The sequence below is a fragment of the Sardina pilchardus genome, chromosome 2, assembly GCF_963854185.1.
Source record: "Sardina pilchardus chromosome 2, fSarPil1.1, whole genome shotgun sequence".
In the NCBI taxonomy this organism is placed as follows: Eukaryota; Metazoa; Chordata; class Actinopteri; order Clupeiformes; family Clupeidae; genus Sardina; species Sardina pilchardus.
This window is the reverse complement of record NC_084995.1, coordinates 3,102,818-3,126,565: the sequence shown is the minus strand read 5'-3', so window position 1 is coordinate 3,126,565 and position 23,748 is coordinate 3,102,818. Positions and strand designations below refer to the sequence as shown.

Sequence of the window (23,748 nt, the reverse complement as noted above, 5' to 3'; positions counted from 1 at the left end):
CGTTGGTTAGCTAGCTCATTTTAAATATCCAAACTTTTTTGACCCTGCCTCTTACAAGAATCGGAATCGAGAATCGTTAGAAACCGGAATCGAAACAAGGGATCGAAATCGTTCAAATTCAAACGATACCCAACCCTAGTCGTCACCTGTTTTCCATAAGTGTGCATTGCTTACCGGATGTTTGAACAAGTGTTTTTCTGTGTTGTGCTAATGGAAGTGCTGCTGGTATGTTTGGATGGAGCAGGGTTGACTCTTGCTTGATTGCAGCAGGGAGCAGATTATGCAGCAGCAGGACTCATTATTGGGCCACTCCACTTACGCTGATTGAAGAATCAGTGTTTCGTTTATTATTTAGGGTGCTTTTGCATGTCTGTCAGCTGTTATTAAGTTGGTTGTACCCATGCCAAACAAATTACCTACATGCTCACGTTTTGTTAAATGGGAACATAGGCTAGGCTAAATAACTTCAAACATCTAATGGACTCATTAAAAGTCACTTTAAACACAGTAATGGAAAGATACACAACATAAGTGTACTGGTGGTGTTGTGCAAGCGGATGAGTGGTGAGCAGTCTGCTGTGTCTCCACTAGTTGGGGGCTACACGTTGTTAGTAGTTATAGTGAGACTCGCCCCTTCATTGTAAAGTGCTTTGGGTATCTGGATAAAGCTCTATATAAATATAACATGTTGTTACTAAGGCTCTACAATTAATCACGTTTTTGTTACAATTATGACTTTGCCATAAGAATGCTCTTGCTTTGTCTTGAGTTATAAATCCTGCATATATATATATATATACTGTATATATGTGTGTGTATTTTTTTCATTTGTTTTTCAGTTTCACTTTTTGATTATCCAGGAAATTGATGTTTCTGTAATTATTGAGTAATCATGTCAAATAATTGCAATTTTAGTATTTATCTAAATAATCCAGCTCCAGTTACAACATCTGAGTCAACGTTTTGAGTCACTTCCCAAAAGAGCATGCGGTGTATATCCTAAACAATGACAACACTAAATGGAAGATGCTAGCACTTGTGGTACGTTGGCTGGAAAAGTCAACTAGAAACTGCAGTCTTGCAAATGTGAAGCCAGAGGCTGCTGAGCTCATTTGTGTTTAGGGCACATTTGCTCTCTGTCATCATACAGTAGATGATGAACTCAGTCATGCTTTGATGGGAGTGTGATAAGAGACTGTAATGATTTCACTATCTCAACATGCTGTATGATGCATTCACAGAACCAGTAGTGAGTGCTCTGGACCTTGAGCATCCCTTGTACACATGGGGTTATGTGAGATCATACAACTTGGCTTACAATGTTTTACTTGATCTCTCAAGGAGATTGTATGATGTTCATAAAACTTTGCACAGTGAAAGGCCCTGTTTTTATGAAATTGGGATATTCACTGTCTCTCCTAGAGTTAGATAAGTGAGCAAAAGCATTTTTTTCTCAATGCATGCATTGTCTTAGTACGGCAGCCCACCACTAGCTTAGCTTAGCATATTGAATGGAATCCTTTGTCACTGGATAGCATGTTGTGAGTAAAAGTGTGATTAGGACAATGTGATTTTCTAGGCAGATATTAACTTGGGACTATATTTGAGTGAAGCACAGGTGAAGCACTGCTGCTTGGGAGAGATGTCATGCAACATGAGGACCTTGTCTCACTTGCCAGGGCACAGCCTCTCTGTTTCAGTCGGCATAGGTGGGCATATTCCCCCACACTCACACCACCAGTTCATGTTGGCTCTCATCCTCTCGTCCTCAGGCTGTTGAGCTGTGGCAACCTCCTCCTCTTGTCTCTCGATTTCCAAAGCACGCAGCTCCTCTTCTGAAAACTCTAGTTCTCTTCGTCTCTCTCAAAATCTGCCATGTTCATCGCCATTCACTCTGCCTATTGTATAAAAATGAACCAGCTAGTTGTCATGCCGGTATGTTGATGGAAGTTTGGGGTTTCGGGTGTTGCGTGATATTTCTGTGCTCAAGTTGCAGTGCTTCGCCCCAATATAGTCCCAAGTCTATATCTGCTATTTTTTGTTTGTTTGTTGGCTCATTTTTTTGTGTTTTGTTTACTCACAATATGCTATTTGGTGACAAAGGATTCCATTAACTATGCTAAGCTAAGTTAGCGGTGGTGCTGTTGGACTAAGACAATGCATGCGATGTACTGAGACAAAAATGCTTTTTCTCACTTCTCTAACTCTAGGGGAGACAGTGAATTAATAACCCAATGTCATCAAACGGTGGCATGCTCTTTTAATCACTACTAATGCTGCATGGACTGGTTTGCTTCTCAAGATTGTCAGGGTAAAGGTTGAGGTCACATGGTATCCTTTGTGTAAACAGTCTTTGGGTGATCTCACAATTACATATTCTGGCTTGTCAAATATCAAGGTCACATATCGATGCCGTTAGAGGTCAAGGTTTAGTTCACTCCAGGGCACAGGAGTTGAAGAGTTGAAGTGGGCAGAGACATATTCAAATGCTTCACATTGAGTTTCTTTTCATTAGGTCTACTCTCTTCCTACTGTAGGTGCTTCCTCATGCAGTTTCATCGTTTGTTCAGGCCAATTCAAGTGCTGCCTGCCTGACAGCCTGCTCAGTAACTGTAAGCTAATTGTGCAGCAGGGATATGGTTAGTGGCAGACTGGCAGAATTCTGCACTGAGTTTGCAAATGGCTCATAAGCTACCTGGCAGTACATCATAGGCCCAGAATGAGAGTAGTGAGAGGTGTGACATTTGTGCGCCTCCCAGGGGGCTTCCCCTTTTGGGCTTTTGTCAGCTCTCATTAGCTTCTGAATGGTGTAGTATGGGTGGAGATGGCTGGAAAGATGGTGAGAATCGGTTTCCAGCGCTTCAGTGACTCATCACATTTGGTAACAGCCATGCTTTTTAGTCATGGAAACAAACTGGACTTTGGTGTTGAACTATGGTAAATGTAGTGATTGGAATATGGGTCTGTTAAACATTTTCAGTATTATTTTTCTTCTATAGCTTTTGCACGTTGTCCTGTTGTTGGATTTATTTATGAAATTGAAATATTCATTGTCGATGGCAACATAGGACATATTCTAAATGACACATTGAGCCCTTAATGAAAACTCAGTCGTCATTTGAACTCATTTACATGCAGAGATATCAGTGGTGTGCCACTTCTCTCCTTTTATGCTGATGACAGTTTTATCTTCTCAAATGTGGAGGTGTCTTTGATATGCATGGTCATTAAACAGTTCTTTCTCTGAAGATGAGCTTTTTCAAAAAGTGTGCCATGCTTTGCCCTGCTGCAGATAAACTCCCTGGTAATTTGGTCTAATTAATGTCACAGTCAGGTTTTCATCAGGAATTTGAATCACTACACACCCATGCTGCCTGTGCATACCCCGCACATACCAGCAAGTTTCCATTCAGTGGGAGTGCTGCCATCTGAGCCCTGCTCTGCTGCACCACAGACATTCAGTCCCACTCCCATGCATGGCTGACAAAGATGCCTTTCCCCTGGTTCCAAACCCCACTCATTCAGTAGCTCAAGCTCTTAATGAGAAGAGAAGCTCTATGTTCTCTGATTGGCCTCTTGTTAAGTATGCTAAAGGAACAACACTGCCTTTTGGAAAACTTGCACTATATGGTTGCATCTTTATTGCACACATTTTCAAAGAGGAATATTTGCAACATTCTAATTGAAAGTCAGATTGGGGGTCATGGAAAGATGCGTTTGAGTGATTGTTCCCAGTAGTGCAGCCAGTCAGGCGTTTTTGCAGATGTAGATGAATCAGCAGCAGTATTAAATATCACTGTAGTCCTCTGTTCATTATTTGCCAGTTTTGAACGTGCGTTACTAGATACGACCTTCACTGGGGCCGTGGACTCTCTCCTCCTCCTGCTCATCCTCCTCGGTGTGAGAGCTGGACAGTGACGGATCTGTGACTCTGGGACAGTGTAGTGGCCATTAATCATGTGCCGAACGTGCCCACATCCGTTAGCACTACTGCACAACCACCCACTCACCCCCCAACACTGCACTCCCCGAATGCATATGGGTGTTGGCGGGCAAAGGTGATTTATTATGCTCTTTGGCAAGGAGGGTGTGACGGGCCAGTGCTTTAATGGAACTCAGGATGGTTGGGGAAGATGAGGGGTAGATGCTTAGAAAGAAATCACTCCTTTCACTCTCTCGATTTTCTGCCTCTCAAGCGCCTCCAAATCATTTTAGTCAGTTTATTTATTTATCTCTCAGGCCTTCTCCCCCACCTAAAGGCAAAGGAGGCCGCTCTCCAGGGCATTAGTGGGATCATGTATCAGAGAGGCTGTCCGCCTGTGTGGGATCACAGCTTTTATCTTCTGACTTGTTAGATTGGGATGTCTGCAACCAATTGTTTTTTCTCTTTATGCCATTGTCTTAATGCTCTTCCGCTCATTGGTATTGGGGAAGTTTCCATCAAATAGTCAAAGGATTTATTCTGTTTCTGTTTCGAGGTTGTGAGGAAATTGTTTGGACTGTTTTTGCTTGTTAGACGGCAGCTATTTTTCTCTATAGCGTTTATAGTGCTTCTGCTAGAGGTTGATTTAGCTTCTGTGTCTGACAAAATATTCTGATATCAGTGTGGTTAGTGCCTTTATCTCTTGCTATAAGGCAGGGTTCAATAATAAAAATGCCATCAAAACTATTATGTGTGAAAAACTGTGACATTTCACGCTTGTTCAATTGAGTTGACAGCACAAAGGACATTATTTTAGTGTTCCTTTTTTGCTCCCCCTGCAGATGACCTTCCCCTTCACAGCTCGAGTAATAGATGCAAATGTGCTCCATTTCCCTCTGCTCCAGCTAGAGGAGATCGCCACAAGGGGGACTGCTTGGAGCCCAAACACACAGTGCACATTGGTTGGGGAGAAATTCAAGATATGAATTTAAGCGTTTTCATTTTTGTTACTAGAAGAGTATTCAAAAGGCTCTCATCAAATGGCTAGACTTTGCCTCTCCGAATTGTACTTCTGAAACAATTGAGCATAGTTGGCCTTTGTGTGGCATGTGTTTGATTTGTGGATGTGGTGTGAAATATTTGGTGTGTGGTCTGCGGCATCTTTCAGTTCTCCTATCAATGTTTAAGGGGAATCCAGGCTAATGGGTCACAACTGTCAGCGGTGGGGGTTGCCATGGTATCGGGAGATTACGGTGGCCTTAAATAGGTGGCTGTGATCAGACTGATCCGCACTGTCTGGACCTGTGAGAGGATGAAGTGATGGCTGTGTGTGCCGTTGGCAGGTTGGGTGAAGTTCAGCGGGCTCCGTTAGATGGTAATCCAGTGTTTGCAGTAAAGCATTGGTCTCCAGCATAAAGACACAGATGGTTTTAAATCCAGCTGAAGCGATCAGTGCTATCCGAGCTGATTTCACTAGCCAGGCTTTGCTGTAAAAGGACAACCAGTGCTGTCTCTGGTCACTGATAGCACTGCCTGTACCATTGTCTCCATGCAATCATGATGATTCTATCATCTTAGATGTTCCTGTGAAAGTGTCCAATGTGCTGCAATCAACCATTTGACCTTCTCTTCTCACTTCATTCTCTGTATCTTTGTCTGTGTGTCTCTCTAGCTGGTGGGAGGTCCCTTTGACCTGGAGATGAACTTCATTATCCAGGAGGCCCAGAGCATTGGCTGCATGGTGGAGCTGCTGGACAAGTGTGAGCCCACGTGCCAGGCGGAGGTGTGGAGCATCTTCACGGCCATCCTGAAGAAGAGCGTGCGCAACCTGCAGGCCTGCACTGAAGTCAGCCTCATCCAGCAGGTGCTGGCCCGCGTGGACAGAACTGACAGCATGATTGCAGGTAAACCAGAGGACACTCCTGACGCTCACTGGTGCTGCTTTTCAACTTGGTTTTTCCTTCATTATCCCAACATACCCTTAGGCAGGACCATACAGTTATCTTATCCCCAGTGATGAAATCAACTCTTCTCCTGATTGGAGAGCAGGCATCTAAACTGTATACAGACACCATTCCAATAGATTTTGTTCATATTTAAATCACTGTTCTCCATTCATTTGAGTAGTAAATGTAGTCTCCCTAGTGAATATTGTTATACAAACATGGCGCTTTGTTTGTTTGGAGGGTCATTACATGGTTTTGAGGTAAACCAGGGCTGTACACAGTGAAGTGTCATTGGAGTAACTACTCCTAATGCTACATTGTGCTCCAGGCAGCGTACCCATGACTCATCTCTCTTACACTGGGATAAATGAGCAATAGGATTTCTCACCCAGCCTCATTTACCACATGGTGCAAAGGCAGATGCCCAGTGTCTGAGGAGCATTTTCTCTTCATGCGTACTTTAACTTTCCCTTAATGTGCATCCATGTCAATCATCTCTTCAGTGCATCTTTAGGCATGTACGATATCATTATGTGCTTAATTAGTAACAAATACTCAAGTAAGCAACCAGAGTCAGAGCCAGAGAAACCCTACAGTGCAACCCAGACAGAGAGACAAACAAAGACAACGATGTAATGTAGAGAGGGATTGTTGTGAGAGGCAGACTGCCCATTGGCCACTTCCTAAAAGGCATAATTAGGTCTGAGCTGAAAATGTTATAGTCATTAACTTGCCTGTGGTTTTGCCAGCTTGTGGAGTGAATGGGGATGACCAATAGAAAGAATAGCTGTTTTCAGACATGTCCACCGCACTATATGCACATCTTTGTCAAACGGATGTCCGACTGAAATACTTGGAAGACTAGAGAGTAATATAAGAGCCCAAAGGTTTCTTAGTTATGAGTTCCTAATGTCCGGTTATGTCGTTCAGATATACCGCCCAACGGCTTGATATCCGCAGAACATGCGGAATTGCACCTACAGTATGTGTGAAAGCAACGAGGCAGGGCTATAGTGTGAGGAGCACACAGGGCTTCTTATGGGCCTCTGGATCATGCAAAGACAAGTCCAGTCCCTTTGGATAAAGCAATCTGCTAAATCACTCACTCTCTTTTCTCCACCCAGTGAGATGATGAACTTGACTTTCTGGACCTGAAATGATTCAGAATGGACTGTGTTGTAGAGGCTTGAATGAGTAGCTTTGAGTCTCATGATGATTAGGTGGCCAGTCTGTGCCTGTAATGACTGTGATTTGTTTCCTCTCACAGACCTGATGGTGGATATGTTGGGTGTGCTGGCCAGCTACAGCATTACAGTGAAGGAGCTCAAACTGTTCTTCAGCAAACTGCAAGGAGCAAAAGGCCAATGGGTACACACACACACACACACACACACACACACACACACACACACACACACACACACACACACACACACACACACACACACACACACACACACACACACACACACACACACACACACACACACACACACACACACACACACACACACACACACACACAGACACAGCCACAGCCACAGGAAAGCTAAGTGGGCACACTCTTGCCCTCGATTATCTAATGTTTGTTTATGATCTCTATGAGGAATGTTCTAGAACAACTTTAGCCTTCAGTCTTGCTGTCCATTTTCTTTTCCTATTTATTCTTCGCTGTTGTGTTCCTTAAATGCAGTTCAGACCAGGTTACAGAACTTTGGTTTAATTAACCTTTTACTGTGACTGTTGACCAGGTTGAATAGGTGCAAAATATGTTCAGGAACAAATGGTGAGATTTTGTGGCAGGACAAAGTTTTGAAGATACAACCTTCGATTGGAGGTTGTCTCCTCAAACTGCTCAAATGCATATATTGTATTTCTATTCATGTATCGGTTCGAGAGATAAGCAAATGACAGACACACACACAGACAAACAAACAAATAGACATTCCTGCAATTTATCGATCGATAGATAGATAGTACATTTATGGTTACTCAGAATCAGTTGGTGGGGTCAAAGAAAGCCACAGTTATTACAATCAGGGTGTAGATTCGAAAGGAATTGAAAAGTGTGCACTTCATTAATTTGGCTGGCTCTATCAATTGAGCTCTAGTGTTATTTTCAGCTGGTAAAACAAAGATAAAGAGAAGATTAAGATGAGACAAAATATGGTCTTCAACGACCTTTTGTCCATGACAAAGGCAAACTGTGACAATATCAGCATGCAATATTGTTAATGATACAAGATATATACAACTGATACAATATGTAATTTGAAAATAAAAACTTATTGTCACCATTTTTTTCAGTTGTTCATGGCAGCAGAGCAATCTAAACCTATAAAAGATCAAAATGACTGAAATTGTCCTTGCATGGGCACAGCATTAGCATCACATATGGCACATTCACATATAGCACATTCAGTTCATCTTGACATGTTTTAATGTTGCCAAGGGCTTTAGGATTCAGTGTCCTCAAATTCATTAAGTTATGTGGGGCTGTTTTGGAAAAGCCAATCAAAATGAAACGACATCACCAGAACTGTAGCAGATTCATCTTTTGAAATAATGATTTTAAAAATGTTGTTATGGGAAAGGCAGAATGTTGATGTTGTAATATTTGGTCATTGAAGAGGCCAAGATGAGTGTTTTCAGTCTGTTGATCACTGCATCAGCATGGTGGTGATATCATGTGTTCTGCTGCTGTCCTGTTTGCCAGCCCCCCCATGCTGTGAAGCTGCTGTCTGTGCTGAAGTCCATGGCTCACAGAAATGGCCCAGACTCCTTCTTCAGTTTTCCAGGAAAGAGTGCTGCGGTAAGATGCCCTCCACACAAGACTGTCCTTTTTATCGGTCCAGTACCTTCAAGTCTTTAATATGTCTTCGCTCCTATGTAATAGATAAATAATAGATAAATATTTTATGAAAATAGTTTTCACTGCTGATGAACCAAGAATACAACTGCAGCTTGATTTCTGTATCAGAGAGATAACACAAGACAAATTGAATAATGGAAGGCGAGAGTCCAGGGAATTGAGTTGATCCCTTCCTCCGTGTGAATGGAGCGGTGTCGTTCCCAGAGTGTGTGGTGAGCGGAGCGGAGCGATCCAGGACATGCATGCGGAGGCTCAGTGTGAATCAGGCCACTCTACACAGGCTCCTCGCCCTGCTCCACCCGCATTGTGATGACAGAGGAGCCCTTCAGCGCTACAGCCAGCGCTGTACTGTCCCTCCGCTCCCCCGAGCACATTCCCATCTGGCCTGCCCACTCTACAGTGCTTTAAGTGGCCTTTTCCACGTGCCATGCCCCCATTAAGTGCAACATGTGATGAGGGTGGTCATACAAAGGAATGTCCTAATTCCTCTGGGAATTCTGCCCACTTCTAATGAGGATAGAGCCCAGATTCTATTAGCGCTGCAGATGAGAACCCTCTCAGTGGTCACCATTGACTAGCCCCAATTTGGCCATGATCAATTTGCAGTTCTTCAGTGGGATTTTAATGGAAGATCAAGTAGTGCAGCCTATTTCCTTGTTTTGCAGTTGTGTGTGTGTGTGTGTGTGTGTGTGTGGGGGGGGGGGGGGTTGAATAAAATCTCTATCTTAAACATCACATTTCTACATGAAGCTCCCTGTAAGTATACACACACACACACATTGTTTGCGCTCAACCCACTTAAACAAAGGTCTCCACTGAGGTATGTCCTCTTAGATGCAAATGGGGCACAGTAAAGCATGAGTGCGTCTGCACTGGGTCACTGTCCCAAAAGACTTGTGTGAGATAGCGCTGCTAGAATGGGCTGCCATGTAGACAGAAGGGGACCAGGGTAAACAACACCCTGCCATGAGAGGGACCTGTGCCTGAAATAATCAATGAGATGTGTGTGAGCTAACCAATTAAAGGTGCCCAGTGTGATCGTGAACTACATCGCTAAGTGTTCTACTGAATCTCTTCTCTTAGTTGTGGTGGTGTGCACCATTCATTTGTGGAGCATGAACTCCTCTGTAGTTAAGTGTGTATTCATGTGTAATGGACAGAAGGTCTCTGCTGTTTCCCCAGGCCATTGCCCTGCCCCCCATAGCCAAATGGCCTTATCAGAGCGGCTTCACCTTCCACACATGGCTCCGAGTGGACCCCCTCAATAACATCAATGTGGACAAGGACAAGCCTTACCTCTACTGGTATGTAGCGTTAAGGCAAACTAGGGAACAGTTGCACAGTGGCTCCGCTGAAGCGGCTCATCACCTTGTCTTATTTCCTCTCTCTCTCTCTCTCTCTCTCTCTCTCTCTCTCTCACACACACACACACTCTATCTCTCTCTCTCTCTCGCTCTCTCTCTCTCTCTCTCACACACACACACACACTTTTACTCCCCCACTCTCCCTCTCTCTGATGGTTATTAAATCAAGGCCTCCCTTGTTCTATTTTCAGCTGATAATTAATTTCTGTCAAAAATCTAATTTATGCAAAGGGAGGTGTTTGGACTTACAAAATAAGCCCGCAGCACTAAAATATGGTAAAGATTCAGCCTGCAACCTTTTAAAAAAAGATTGTTGATGGATTCCTAACCCATCCCAAAATACTACTCATTTATCACGGGAGCTGTTGGAGGAGAGGTTAACAGTGGTTAATGTTTGCTATAGTAGGTATGCTGTGTGTGTACATGCATAACTCCACATCCCAATTCCCTCTTCTCTCACTAAGTTCTGTGAGCCACTAGAGCGTGTGTGAGCACCCCGTTATTGCACAGCACAGCTGCAGGATGTGTTTGTCTCTCATCTTGTCTTCTCCTTCCCTTCTGCTTTCGTCTCCCTCACAGCTTTCGCACCAGCAAAGGCCTGGGCTACTCGGCACACTTTGTGGGTGGCTGTCTTATCATCACCTCATTAAAGTCCAAAGGGAAGGGCTTCCAGCACTGCGTCAAGTATGACTTCAAGCCCCAGAAGGTAAGCTCATCATTCCTGTGCTCTGGCTGCTGAGCTGCAGGAGAACTGGGCCTGCCTGTTCTCAGCCACTGGAGCTGGAGTGGAGTCAGGACCGCACAGCAGTCTCACATGAGCTGCTGGCTAGTTCACAAGACACACGGCCCGAGTTTAAGAACAGATTCGCCTGTAAGGAACAGAGCCGCCTTACGGAATGTGCTTTTCTCCCCTTTGGGTGGATCAGTTCTCACCAGTGATAAGGAAAGAGGGACTCTGTTCTAGGCAAGGCTTTGTTGGTGAAGGGAACTTAAAGTCCTGAACTTAGAGCTTAGAACTTAGAGTCCACTATGAAGTCGTTCAGTCCATTTTACATAAACGATGAGCAGCAAAGTCGGGGAGGGTCAAATTCACTCAGATGCACCAGCATGGTGAAGAGAGGCCAAAGAGAGTCTGTGCATCACTGGAGTACATCATTAAGGCTCAGCTTCAGATGGGAGTGGGTAGAAAGGCATTGTAAAGGCTTCAATTGAGTACACATGCTTTGGGATGTTGGGACTGAGGTGTCACTTTTGCTTTTACAGAAAAATGTTGATCCACATCAGCAGGGAGGCCAAAGTGAAAAGCTCTTGATATGATGACTGATCAAGATTGTTTTTGTTTGCAGTGGTACATGGTGACGATTGTCCACGTGTATAACCGCTGGAAGAACAGTGAAATCAGCTGTTATGTCAACGGGGAGCTGGCGTCCTATGGGGAGATCACCTGGTTCGTCAACACCAGTGATGTAAGTGGCCATTTTCTTTTCATTTATCTTTCCTCATAGCTGTGCAGCTGGACATCAGTCTTGCCATTAGCTTCAGTGCCCTTCTATGTAGCTATTTTAGGTTGTGTACTAGTCGGGCTGTTGTGTAGGCTGCATGCTAGTGTGTGTGTGAGAGCTGAGTGGTGGACGGCCGCTCAGCGTGCCGTCTCCGTGAGCTCACCCAGCACCCAGCGTCCCTCCTGGACACAACTCTGACCACTGGCGTCACATGGAGCCCGTGACACCACTCCCCTTCTCTTACGCTTCACATGAGCTGCCCAGAGGAGGGCCATGACTCAGCACTGGGGTGTGTGTGTGTGTGTGTGTGTGTGTGTGTGTGTGTGTGTGTGTGTGTTGGTGACTTTGCTAGAGAGAGCACATCTGCTCAAGTCATGACAGGTTATCTCAATGTAAAGTGCCTTTAGTAAAATGTGCAGCCACTGTAAACAGAACTTCATGTCGTCAGCAACATTCACCCTCAGATGTGTCATACGCCATATTTATGCTTGGTATAGCTACTATTTCATCTTTTTGCTTTTCACTATTTTAACAAAACATTTGGTATCTTCTCTTGGATATTTGACCACATGACATCATGCAACAACCACCCTCTGTGTGTCTGCTCTGTTCTCCGTCTGGCTGTAGACCTTTGATAAGTGTTTCCTGGGCTCGTCTGAGACGGCGGATGCCAACCGCGTGTTCTGTGGGCAGATGGGGGCGGTGTATCTCTTCAGCGAGGCCCTGAGTGCTGCCCAGATCCTGGCCATCTACCAGCTGGGGCCCGGCTACAAGGTACATACAAGCACACACTACAGCTACTGCTGGAACATGACTTACACTTAGAGCTACACAACCAGTGGGGAAATGAATACGCTTTTTGTCAGCTGCTTTACAGCCAATGAAAGCTCTCTTTCTCTCTCTCTCTCTCTCTCTCTCTCTCTCTCTCTCTCTCTCTCTCTTTGAGTGAAACTGTTTCTCTCTCAATTTCGATGTTCAATTCCAATGGAGCTTTATTGACATTACTCAATGAAGCAGTCTTGCCAAACCAAACGTGTGACAAAACAACACAGATACAATATCTGTTACAAAAAATAAAGAATACAAAGAAAAAATAAGAAACAAATTAAAAGAGAGAACAATAAATGAAACATATATAATTATACAGTATTATGCATACTATACTGTATAGTTATCAATGTGCTATCATGAGTATTGATTATTGCTAGAAAGTAAAGTATGTCACAATGTGGATCATTCACTTCCTCAATTTATGACCTGTTAGCAGGTGCTGTGCAGCTACTGTAGTTTTGCACAACGTCTGTGCTCTCCCAGTATGTATTGGGGCTTGTCCTCATTTTCTTATAATGCAAATTGACTCTACTATGCCCTCACTGCACTGCAAACACCGTGAAATACTTTGCAAATCCAATTTTTTGGAAACATTTTAATTTGTTGGATTGTTCAGTTTTGTTTTGCTAGTATTCATAGTACCCATATTGTGTAGTTTTCTCAATGGGTTTGAGTTTTGCCTGGGTCATGTTCCTTAAATCTAGATCCTATTTTGCTGTTTAGTATTGAAAAGGGTCACACTCTGTGTGGTTTCTTCTTTGTAGAAGGGCGCTCTCTGACTGACTGAAACTGTCTGTGTGTGTGTGTGTGTGTGTGTTGTCCTCAGGGCACCTTCAAGTACAAGGCTGAGAGTGATCTGCTGTTTGCGGAGCATCACAAGATGCTGCTGTATGACGGCAAGCTGTCCTCCAGCATCGCCTTCACCTACAACCCCCGCGCCACCGACGCTCAGCTCTGCCTGGAGTCCTCGCCCAAAGACAACGCCTCCATCTTCGTCCACTCGCCCCACGCCCTCATGCTGCAGGTCAGCAGCCCCGCACCCCTCCCTGGACTTCAGTCTGTCCTCCGCTCCCCTCATCCCCCCTTCCTCCACATCAACACATGCTGCACCCACATGCTGGCTCTTCCCATCTCTCTCTCTCTCCCTCTCTCTTTCTCTCTCCCTCTCTCTTTCTCTCTCTCTCTCTCTCTTTCTCTCTCCAACTCCTAACATTGCTACTTGCCATTGTTCTGCACTTCCTTTGTGTTCCTACTGTGCTTGCTTATGCTAATCCATATCTCATCTGTTCTTTCACTCTCCCCCTCAGCGCCAGCTCTCCTCCTTATTCCCATGCTAACGCACCATATACCCATTCTCTCTCTGCGCCTCCTCTCTCCTCCTTTCTCCTTTCATTAACTCTTTCAGGTGCACCCTCCTCCTCCTCCTCCCTCCTCCCCTCCTGCTGATCTGTGCCATCCATCATGTCTCTCTGTGTGCACTCTTCAGACATGTCTCATCTCCCGCTTTAGCCACGTTCACATGGATTTACTTATCTCAGGCTCTTAGCTGCACAGCTTTACCAAAGTGATGAAGGCCATTCTTATTCAGCAGTTCACATCCTATTGCATAGAGCCACTTAGAGCCGATATCAGATGGGAGACATATTCAGGCCCAGCCCTCTCCTCTCCTTCCCTCCTATACATACAGGAATCTATCTACCGCTACTGTATATACACAGACTGGGGGAATGATTGGGTCTGTGGAAGGTTTTGCTGTCTTTCTTGGAAAAAGGTTGAAGTAGTAATTGATGCTGAGTCATGTAGAATCATCAGCATTACCCCAGAGCAGAAGAGCAGCTACTCTCCACCAGTCATTTGCTTGCAAGTCCTCAAGACGGTCCATAGGAGTGGGAGTGTGTAGCACAGAGAGCTAGTCTTGTGCATGTGCATGTCCTCAGGTCACATCTGACTGCTGCATTCCTGCTGCTCAGTGCGGCGCAGATAGACAGTGATTACTGACAACAGACAGGTTGCCTCGTGTTAATTCTTCATTAATCAGTAACAGATGTGCATGTCTAACTGATGTCTGTCTTTGGCCTGTCTTTCTCCCCTCTCTTCAGTGCCTCCTCACACACATACAGCCCTCTCCTCTCTCAATTAACCCCCCCCCCCCCCCCCCCACACACACAGACACATACACTGAAAAGGCTGTGAGCCACACACATACACGCACACACGCACACACACACACACACACACACACACACACACACACACACACACACACACACACACACACACACACACACACACACACACACACACACACACACACACACACACACACACACAGCCATTGTCTTCATGGGCAGAAGCTGTGTGGTGTCTGTGAGCTGTAGGGTGCTTCTCTAAATGGTGTGCAGGGCTGTGTAGATGAGGTTCAAGGTTTTTCTTTCATATATATATATATACTTTTACCGCTTTTATAAATGTAACCTTGATCAATTTAATTTGCCCTTTTTTACAATCATTTACAAAAAATCTCCCTCTTTAATGTTAAAGTGAAAGCAGATTCCTACAAAGTAATGCTAATTTATTAGAAATATATAACGCATAATAAGCGATTGCACTAATTCACTAGCCTGGTACGCCCTCCCAGTGACGTAACACCTTCGGCTTTTGCTGTTGCTGGTCTGGTCAACTGCTAATCGGGAAGGATTTCTGAGTTCCCGAAATCTGCGGAACTGCCCCCTTTGGTCGAGAACCAATCAACTTTGAGCAGCTCCAACGGCTCTGGGTAGAGGCGTGTTCAAGGCAGAGGAAAGAGTGTTGTTATTGGTTTAAACTCGGCACACCGCTTTCTGACATCGACCAGTAGCAAATCGAGGCACTTAAAGGAGGCGGGTCAACCAGCGCTTGGAGAAACCGTGTTAGCACAGGCTCTTGGTCAGACTAAAGTCTCGCAGAGCCTTTGAAAGTCGATGGTAATCAGGCTACTAATTCACCCCCTTCAAGTCAGCATTGAGTAGAATAGTCTTGCACATCTGGATTGTGAAACTGGATTGCAAAACTGCTCAGGCTCTGCCAGGTTGGAAGGGGATCGAGTATGAGCAGCCCTTTATGCATACAGTACAAGATGTTACTCAATATTGTAAGAAAGGGGCAAATTAAATTGACAAAGAGTTCATTTATTAAAGCAATAAAAGGGTAAATATCTAAGGGGATGAATACTTTTTATATACACACACACAGAAGCAAGCTGTAAAGGAGTTTGAATGGAGGATTTAAACCATACTAGATCAGGACTTTTTTTCTTTTTTCTCACATCAGGTTAACTTGCACACATGATAAATGGTGGGGCTATAAACGTGCTGGTCACTGATGTTCCTCTCTGTTGTGTGTAGGACGTGAAGGCCGTGGTCACCCACTCGGTGCAGAGCGCCATCCACTCCATAGGCGGTGTACAGGTGCTCTTCCCCCTGTTTGCACAGCTGGACTTCCACCAGCCCTCCAGTGATGAGCCGGATTCATCCATCTGGTAGGAGCCGGGGCCTCAAGCATGCCAATGAGAACTGAGCTGTGCATGAACATGTGTCTGTGTCTGTGTCTGTGTGTGAGTGTTGAAGCAGCATTCCCACTCACTGTTCTCCTCCGTCTCCTCCTCCACCTGTCAGCTGCACCCTGCTGTCCTTTGTGATGGAGCTGCTGAAGAACTCTGTGGCTATGCAAGAGCAGGTGCTGTCCTGTAAGGGATTCCTGGTGATTGGCTACACTCTGGAGAAGGTGCGTGCACTCGTACACTGTTCTTTTTTGTCTGTTTTTCAGCCATTGATTAAGGAGAGTGTCAAGTTCAACTGAACCCAACTGAACCTCTAAAGCCTCTGAAGTAGGCTATAAAGTTCTCATTTGGAGCATTAAAGAAGGCCATCGCAAAAAGCTGTTTTGATTACTTTAATACAGTCATTTGGTCAGCTGTTAATTTTGTTGGTGCGTAACTTGCTTTCATGTGTGCTTATTAGGCCTGTATATGCTAAACAGTGTGAAAGCCACGAGAATGATTGCACTTGCAAGCTACTGCAATGGTCATATTTGAGGCTTGAACTGCACTTGAACTGATGTTGTTCATGATTTGCAATTTTACAGTGACAATTCAAATGTTAAAATATTTCTTTAATATTCAACGATGTGTTAGACTGGGTGAACTCAGCCCGATCTGCTGACGATTTGATTTCACCCTGCAGCTCAGGCTGGAAACCTCCACATTTTTCTATCCTGCTTCCGTTACGAATCTGTGAGGACCAATCTCAAACTGGCTTATCCACCTGGCACACCCAGATTGTTTGTCTGATTGGTTGAAGGACTATCCAAATGTGTCATTTGAGTTATTTGAAACTATGCCTATTGATCATGTCACTTGAGCTTGATCTGGTGATAGCCAGGCTAATGATGTATTGGATTTCAAACCAGTGACAAGTGTGTCAACAAATTCCCCTTTGGTGTTGCCCTATTTAAGCAGTATCATGATGTTCCACCATCAACACAAAGCTCTCTTCCTCAAATTGGAGCCCCTTGTGTTCTTAAGTCTGTTGTTTCAGCTGACTATCTGTCCTTGTGTTGATGACATGACTTTAAGCACATGTCCAATTAAAGGCCACTGCTCTCCGCACTGCGCCCCAGCGACAGCTCTTTGGTTGGCAGCCCTGGACGGCTGAGGGCTTGCATGTGTAGGAAGAGAGCGCGGCGCGCTAGGCTCACACCTTCCCCCCCACAACTCACCCCCTAATTGCTGCTCCGCTGAGCAGACGAGGAAATGGGGCTAATGTGGGGATGAGCGCGGGCGCTGGGTGAGGTTTCATCAGGCGCGCTGTGTTTGATGTGCCAAACAGCCGTAATGAGCTGGCCTGTGTGTGGTGCGGCACGGCGCGCTGCTCAGCTCTCTTAATGAGCCGCTGTCTGTCCCTGCTGCCCTGAGTGGCCACTGGCCTCCCCCCACACGGCCCTCACGCAGCACAGCCCTCCTGCACATCTCACACACGCCGCACGCTTCTCTACCACCTTCACCATTCAGCTGCATTTGGCACATGGCAGGACTACATCCCCAGGCATATCTAAGGCATTGCTGGGTTAATGGTTTACCTTAAGTAATGTCAAGCATTTGCAAAGTCCAGCGGACTACTTGAGTCATTCAGATGTCAAATGGAAGACTATTTTGCTCAAATCTTTCTCCGTCTCTCCTCTGTATACATGTGTGTATGTGTGTGTTGGGTTATTGGGTTATAAATGTGTGTTGTTTTCTTTTACTATTTACTGGTTTCAGTCTTCCAAAGTTCATGTGACTCGACCAGTTTTGGACATCCTCCTGGCCTTTGCACGTTACCTTAGCAACCTGTCCAATGGTGTCCCACTGCTGAAACAGCTGTGTGACCACATCCTGTTCAACCCCACTATATGGATCCATGCTCCTGCCAAGGTACTCTCTCACACACACACACACACACACACACACACACACACACACACACACACACACACACACACACACATACACACACACACACACATACACACACGGTTATGCAAATGAACCTTACACATCTGACTAATTTGATTGTCTGTGGGTTTCAGTGATTAGTATGTGAATGCTTGTGCTTGTGGGTGTTTGCATTTCTCTAAAGGTACAACTGACTCTCTACACTTACCTGGCGACGGAGTTCATCAGTACGGTCACCATCTACAATGCCATCCGGCGAGTGGGCACTGTGCTGCAGGTGATGCACACGCTCAAGTACTTCTACTGGGTGGTGAACCCCCAGGACCGCAGCGGGGTCACCCCCAAAGGCCTGGGTAAGAGGAGACCCCCCCGACCCCCCCGACCCCCACAAGGAGTTCTACCGTGTCCTGACCTCTATTTTAGCTGCTACTTTTGTTAATGTTTTTATCATGTTGTCATTGATCACCTCAATATGGTGTTTCATTTATAGATTATGATTACGGTCGGCCAGACCATTTGTTTTATTTAATCTGTGCTATTGTTTGTCTCGCTTGTTTGCTTTCCTTTTTTCCCCTTTGCCATTCATGCTCAGTTTTTTGGTTTTTGTTGTGGTCTTGTTTTGGTCGATGACAAAAGCGATGTGTAGCTACCATAGTATTACCATCTCTTGAGCCCTGCTCAGTGCTGTATAGATACCATATTGTCATCTCCTGAGTCCTGCTCAGTATGGATACCATAGTATTGTCGTCTCCTGAGCCCTGCTCAATGCTGTATAGATACCATATTGTCATCTCCTGAGTCCTGCTCAGTATGGATACCATAGTATTGTCGTCTCCTGAGCCCTGCTCAATGCTGTATAGATACCATATTGTCGTCTCCTGAGCCCTGCTCAGTGCTGTATAGATCCCATAGTATTGTCATCTCCTGAGCCCTGCTCAGTATAGATCCCATAGTATTGTCGTCTCCTGAGCCCTGCTCAGTATAGATCCCATAGTATTGTCGTCTCCTGAGCCCTGCTCAGTATAGATCCCATAGTATTGTCGTCTCCTGAGCCCTGCTCAGTGCTGTATAGATCCCATAGTATTGTCATCTCCTGAGTCCTGCTCAGTATAGATCCCATAGTATTGTCGTCTCCTGAGTCCTGCTCAGTATAGATCCCATAGAATTGTCATCTCCTGAGCCCTGCTCAGTATAGATCCCATAGTATTGTCATCTCCTGAGCCCTGCTCAGTATAGATCCCATAGTATTGTCGTCTCCTGAGCCCTGCTCAGTATAGATCCCATAGTATTGTCGTCTCCTGAGCCCTGCTCAGTATAGATCCCATAGTATTGTCGTCTCCTGAGCCCTGCTCAGTATAGATCCCATAGTATTGTCATCTCCTGAGCCCTGCTCAGTATAGATCCCATAGTATTGTCATCTCCTGAGCCCTGCTCAGTATAGATCCCATAGTATTGTCGTCTCCTGAGCCCTGCTCAGTATAGATCCCATAGTATTGTCGTCTCCTGAGCCCTGCTCAGTATAGATCCCATAGTATTGTCATCTCCTGAGCCCTGCTCAGTATAGATCCCATAGTATTGTCATCTCCTGAGCCCTGCTCAGTGTTGCGTGTCCAGCTCTAGGCTGCAGGGAGGCCAGTGTGCAGGAGCAGAAGCTCAGGGACATTACTCCTCCTGCTTTATAAGGCTTTGTGCTGTTTTATACGACTCCCATTTTACAACCTCACAGTCTACGAGTTGTTGATAGAGCACATTTCTGTGGTATTTTTACCCTGTCGTCAGACACCTCTCCTCTGAGCTAATTTAGGAGTGTGCCGGTCATGATGAATTCATAAGAAAAACAGAGAAGGACTTTCAAGTAGCAGTGGTGTTTTTTCTAAATGCACGATTTCTGAAAAGCTGTATAGTGATATTTTTAGCACTGCTTGCAGGACTGTTGTTCTTGTCGTTTCATTGACGTAACTAAGACCATCATCTGTTGGGCTTTTCGCCCTCATTTGCATATCAAGGTATTGCAAAATGACTTAAGCAGTTTAGGAGTAGTAGTATGCCAAAATGCCATTGAAAGTGATTGTCCCCTCGTCCCATACTGTTCTGAAAACTGCAGTGTACCTCTGCTCACACTTTTTGTTATCCACAGCTGTTAAAACCGATCCAGTTATTTTGGCTGTGTTGAGCTGTGTAGCTTTTGTACATTATTTTTTTTTTCATGACCATGCTTCGATTTCTCTCACCACCTAAACTTCAAAGAAAGAATCTTTGGCTGACTACATTCAGCATGTCCAGACTTCTCAAATTTACTCTGAAAGATATATATCGAAAACGCTATAAGAATTTGATATGCGTTATTTCCAGAGAGATGCTGTCCTAGTCCATTGTGGTATTTGCTTCACTGTCTGAAAGTGTTTGCTTTTTGTTTGTTTTTGTGTGTGTTTGTGTGTGTTTGTGTGTGCATGGATGGGTATAGATGGCCCCAGACCCAATCAGAAGGAGGTCCACTCTTTAAGAGCGTTTCTGCTCCTGTTTGTCAAGCAGCTCATCATGAAGGTACAGCTCCGTTTCCATCACGTCAGATCAACATATTGTCTGAGATTTGTTTTTGATGAATTTTTACAAGATGTAAGAAATGTATAAATGTTCATATACATGTTGAAAAATGTCTTTTCTGTTTTGTTAGGATTACGGAGTAAAGGAAGATGAACTCCAGAGTATCCTCAACTATCTTCTCACCATGCATGAGGTAAACAGTGTCCCGGTTATCTCATTTCACAGGTCTTTTTGTGCCGTGTTCATTTGCAGTACAGTGAGTTCTGACAATGGTATACTGTGGCACTACCTCTAATACCTGCCATACAATCAATACAAGTGCTTTTGCAAGAGCTGTTGACATGCTCAATCCCGAAACATATTAGTTTTCACTGTTTGTTTGTTTTAGCTGTTGATCTTTGGTGTTAAGAGAAAGGAGTCAAAAGAAAAGAGGACAGAAGAGTCTCAAGACCAAGACACTTAAAATTGACGTGTCCTGAATTATAGGTTTAAGAGTCAATTCATGGCTATTTAGGACATGCCCATTTAACAAAGACATTTTTATTTAAGAAGTGCCATGGCCTGGATACTTTTGCTTTTACAGTATTACCCTCATAGGGAGCTTTGCCGATAATTGCTGCATTTGGTAAGGCCACTAGATGGCACTACAACCAAATGACATCAGTGTCTTTTGGCCAGTGGTAATAGAGCAGACATGCATGCTGTGTCTCAGCGCCAGTGTGCTTCAACTAGAACACACATGCCATCTCTCATCTAGTTGGTGTTTTTTAAAGGTGATTTTTTTTTTCCATGAAAGTTTAAAAATAGGAGCTATATAGGGACGGCTGATCTCAAATCAGCAGGGAAGGACAAGAGTTTAGCTCAGTGTGATATCACTCTGCTGTTGCACATGTATTAGCCTCTTCTGTGAATACAGAGGCTTGGTTCCTTTGTTCCTATTTCTTCGGTCAATCTTCGGTCAATGTTTCTAAAAAGGGTAATTTTAAGATATTGTATTTTTATAAAATGATTTGTACACGTTACGATATGAAAGTCTTGCCCCATTGCAACACTACTAATTACATGTCTTAATCTGAATTAAATGAACATGCAGTTATACTGCAGTTGTGTTACCATTCTCTGCCCATGGTGCAAGGTGATTGCTGATTTTAATGTAATGCTTGGTAAATGTTTTCAGGATGACAATCTGATGGATGTACTACAGCTCCTGGTTGCTTTGATGTCAGAGCATCCTAGCTCCATGGTCCAGGCATTCGACCAACGCAATGGAATACGGTAAGCCGTAGCTGTCTATCACCACCGCCACAATATCCCAAATACTAGGGCTTACTCTCTCTGTAATAACATTCCTAAGGTTTGGAAGAAAGGGCCTTTTCATAGTATAAATGTTCTGAATAAGGAGAATAACCTTTGTTTTTATCTTGGACACTCCACTCCGTAGGGAACATTTTTATTTCCCACTAGAACCCTGAAAAGGGCTGAAAGGCAGTGCTAAGAGGCGGAGAGCCTCCAGTCCAGCGCTAGTGCTCTCCAGTCATACTCCCATTGGTGGGGCAGCGCCTGGGACAGGCCTGACAGCAGCCAGTAAAGAGGGATTTTACTGGCAATTCTGGATACCGTACACTCTCACGCAGGGCGCTAGCATGGGCTACTGAAACGCAGGCATTCAGATTTATTTCACCTGTAGAGGCCTGCTATACACATTCCCCATCACGCAGGGAAATGTCCGCCCTACCTAGCAGGGGGTGTCTGGTTCTGGCCTGATGAAAACTCTTAAGGCCCCAGCAGAAGTGCTGAGCACTGAGGCCCATTCACACGGACTCTGCTGAACCAGTGTCACGCTGCCATAACTGTCTTTGTCTTTACACACTACATGTTATTCTTTCACCCCCCAAATATGTGGGTTGGCTAATGTGTAATTTATTGTGCTAATATTCAAGGACAGTGTGTGTGTGTGTGTGTGTGTGTGTGTGTGTGTGGTTTGTATATAAGATTGTGTAAGTATTTAATAAGTGTTTAGATGTGCATGCTGAAACTGGTAAAAATGTTTTTCAGTGAACTCTAAAATGTTTACCTACAACCTTTGCTGTGCTACGGAATAATTCAGTCTTTATGGCGTCAGATATGAGTCGTCTGATCTGTAATCTTGGAAGAGACTTTTTCATGTGTTTTCAATAACTATAAAGTTTCACAGTGATTATCAGCATTTACCTCCTCTGATTGTAATAATAAGATGCAAAATGTGAAATTTCTAATTGTTATATGATCAGCTGATTGGCAGTTGATAGACTTGTACTGTAGAATTCAGATTGAAATTAAATAATTGATTTCAAATGTTTCTTGCTGTGAGTGGGTACTGATGATGTATTTCTCTGGGAATACTGATTACATGGATACATTTAATTAATCCTAATTACATTGATCATGTAGTTCATGCTTATTATGTTTCATTCAAATACAGACTGTAGCTAATCACACTGTGTTCATGTATCCTGACTAATACATGTTGTAACATTGGGAATTTGTATGTTCAAACATTTTTGTTACAGGGTCATTTACAAGCTCCTGGCATCAAAGAGTGAAGGCATCCGCGTTCAGTCGCTCAAAGTCATGGGCTACTTTCTGAAACATCTGCCACCAAAGTAAGTTCAGAAAGACAAGAGTGCAAATAATCAGGCTTTTAGTTGACCTGTTCCATGTACTGTACGGTATATTTAAATGACCAGGTCAGATGCTTTGGGTAGAACCCATTTTGTGTCTGTTCCTCACGTACTGCGTGTGTGTCTTGGCATTACGGCATGAGAGGAAAAGGGGCGCTGCCGTGTGTGTGCCGTCCATACAACTACAAGTCTACAGTTTGAATATTTCTGCATGTAAGAAACTCATGGGGCAGTGGTGGATAGGTGATCTAGGCGATGGAGCTCAATGTATTGCATAGTTTATTGGCTAGATTGTCTCCAGGCCCATTAGGTCTCATTGGACATAGCAAATGAATGTGTCTGAGATGAGAGGGGAACGGCTGCAGGGAGCCACTGGTGGAGATGTTGGTAGCGGCGCAGTGTGTCTGCCCTGTCTGCGTTTGATCTCGGGGCTTTGATCAGGGCATTTGCCAGCAGCACTCTCAGCATTAAACACGTTAACTTCTACTCTGTGCTGCCGTCTCTCTCCTTTCATTTGGTGCTGCTGTTTAGATTCATATATGTACTGTACATGCGCAAGGCATTGGTGGCACAGATATCATAGTAGTCTTATGTACAACACACCCACACACACACACATACAGAGAGTCTCATACAT

The 23,748-nt window shown here is 44.5% G+C and overlaps 1 protein-coding gene across 5 annotated transcripts in view; it reads left to right on the top strand.

Moving 5' to 3' along the window:
- The window catches only part of lrba (LPS-responsive vesicle trafficking, beach and anchor containing), a 193,282-nt gene that overhangs the window by 11,461 nt on the left and 158,073 nt on the right, over window positions 1-23,748 (top strand). For 4 of the 5 annotated variants that reach the window (XM_062516552.1, XM_062516559.1, XM_062516545.1 and 1 more), the window contains exons 2-17: window positions 5,595-5,826; window positions 7,136-7,236; window positions 8,585-8,680; window positions 9,923-10,044; window positions 10,684-10,810; window positions 11,451-11,570; window positions 12,234-12,380; window positions 13,264-13,461; window positions 15,821-15,954; window positions 16,091-16,199; window positions 17,734-17,886; window positions 18,092-18,260; window positions 20,372-20,451; window positions 20,582-20,644; window positions 21,629-21,726; window positions 23,001-23,093. In XM_062516552.1, the coding sequence (XP_062372536.1) occupies window positions 5,595-5,826; window positions 7,136-7,236; window positions 8,585-8,680; window positions 9,923-10,044; window positions 10,684-10,810; window positions 11,451-11,570; window positions 12,234-12,380; window positions 13,264-13,461; window positions 15,821-15,954; window positions 16,091-16,199; window positions 17,734-17,886; window positions 18,092-18,260; window positions 20,372-20,451; window positions 20,582-20,644; window positions 21,629-21,726; window positions 23,001-23,093 (2,042 nt within the window). Of the gene's footprint in view, window positions 1-5,235; window positions 5,298-5,594; window positions 5,827-7,135; window positions 7,237-8,584; window positions 8,681-9,922; window positions 10,045-10,683; window positions 10,811-11,450; window positions 11,571-12,233; window positions 12,381-13,263; window positions 13,462-15,820; window positions 15,955-16,090; window positions 16,200-17,733; window positions 17,887-18,091; window positions 18,261-20,371; window positions 20,452-20,581; window positions 20,645-21,628; window positions 21,727-23,000; window positions 23,094-23,748 lie in introns of those variants that run through there. The other variant, XM_062516566.1, reaches the window with a different exon arrangement.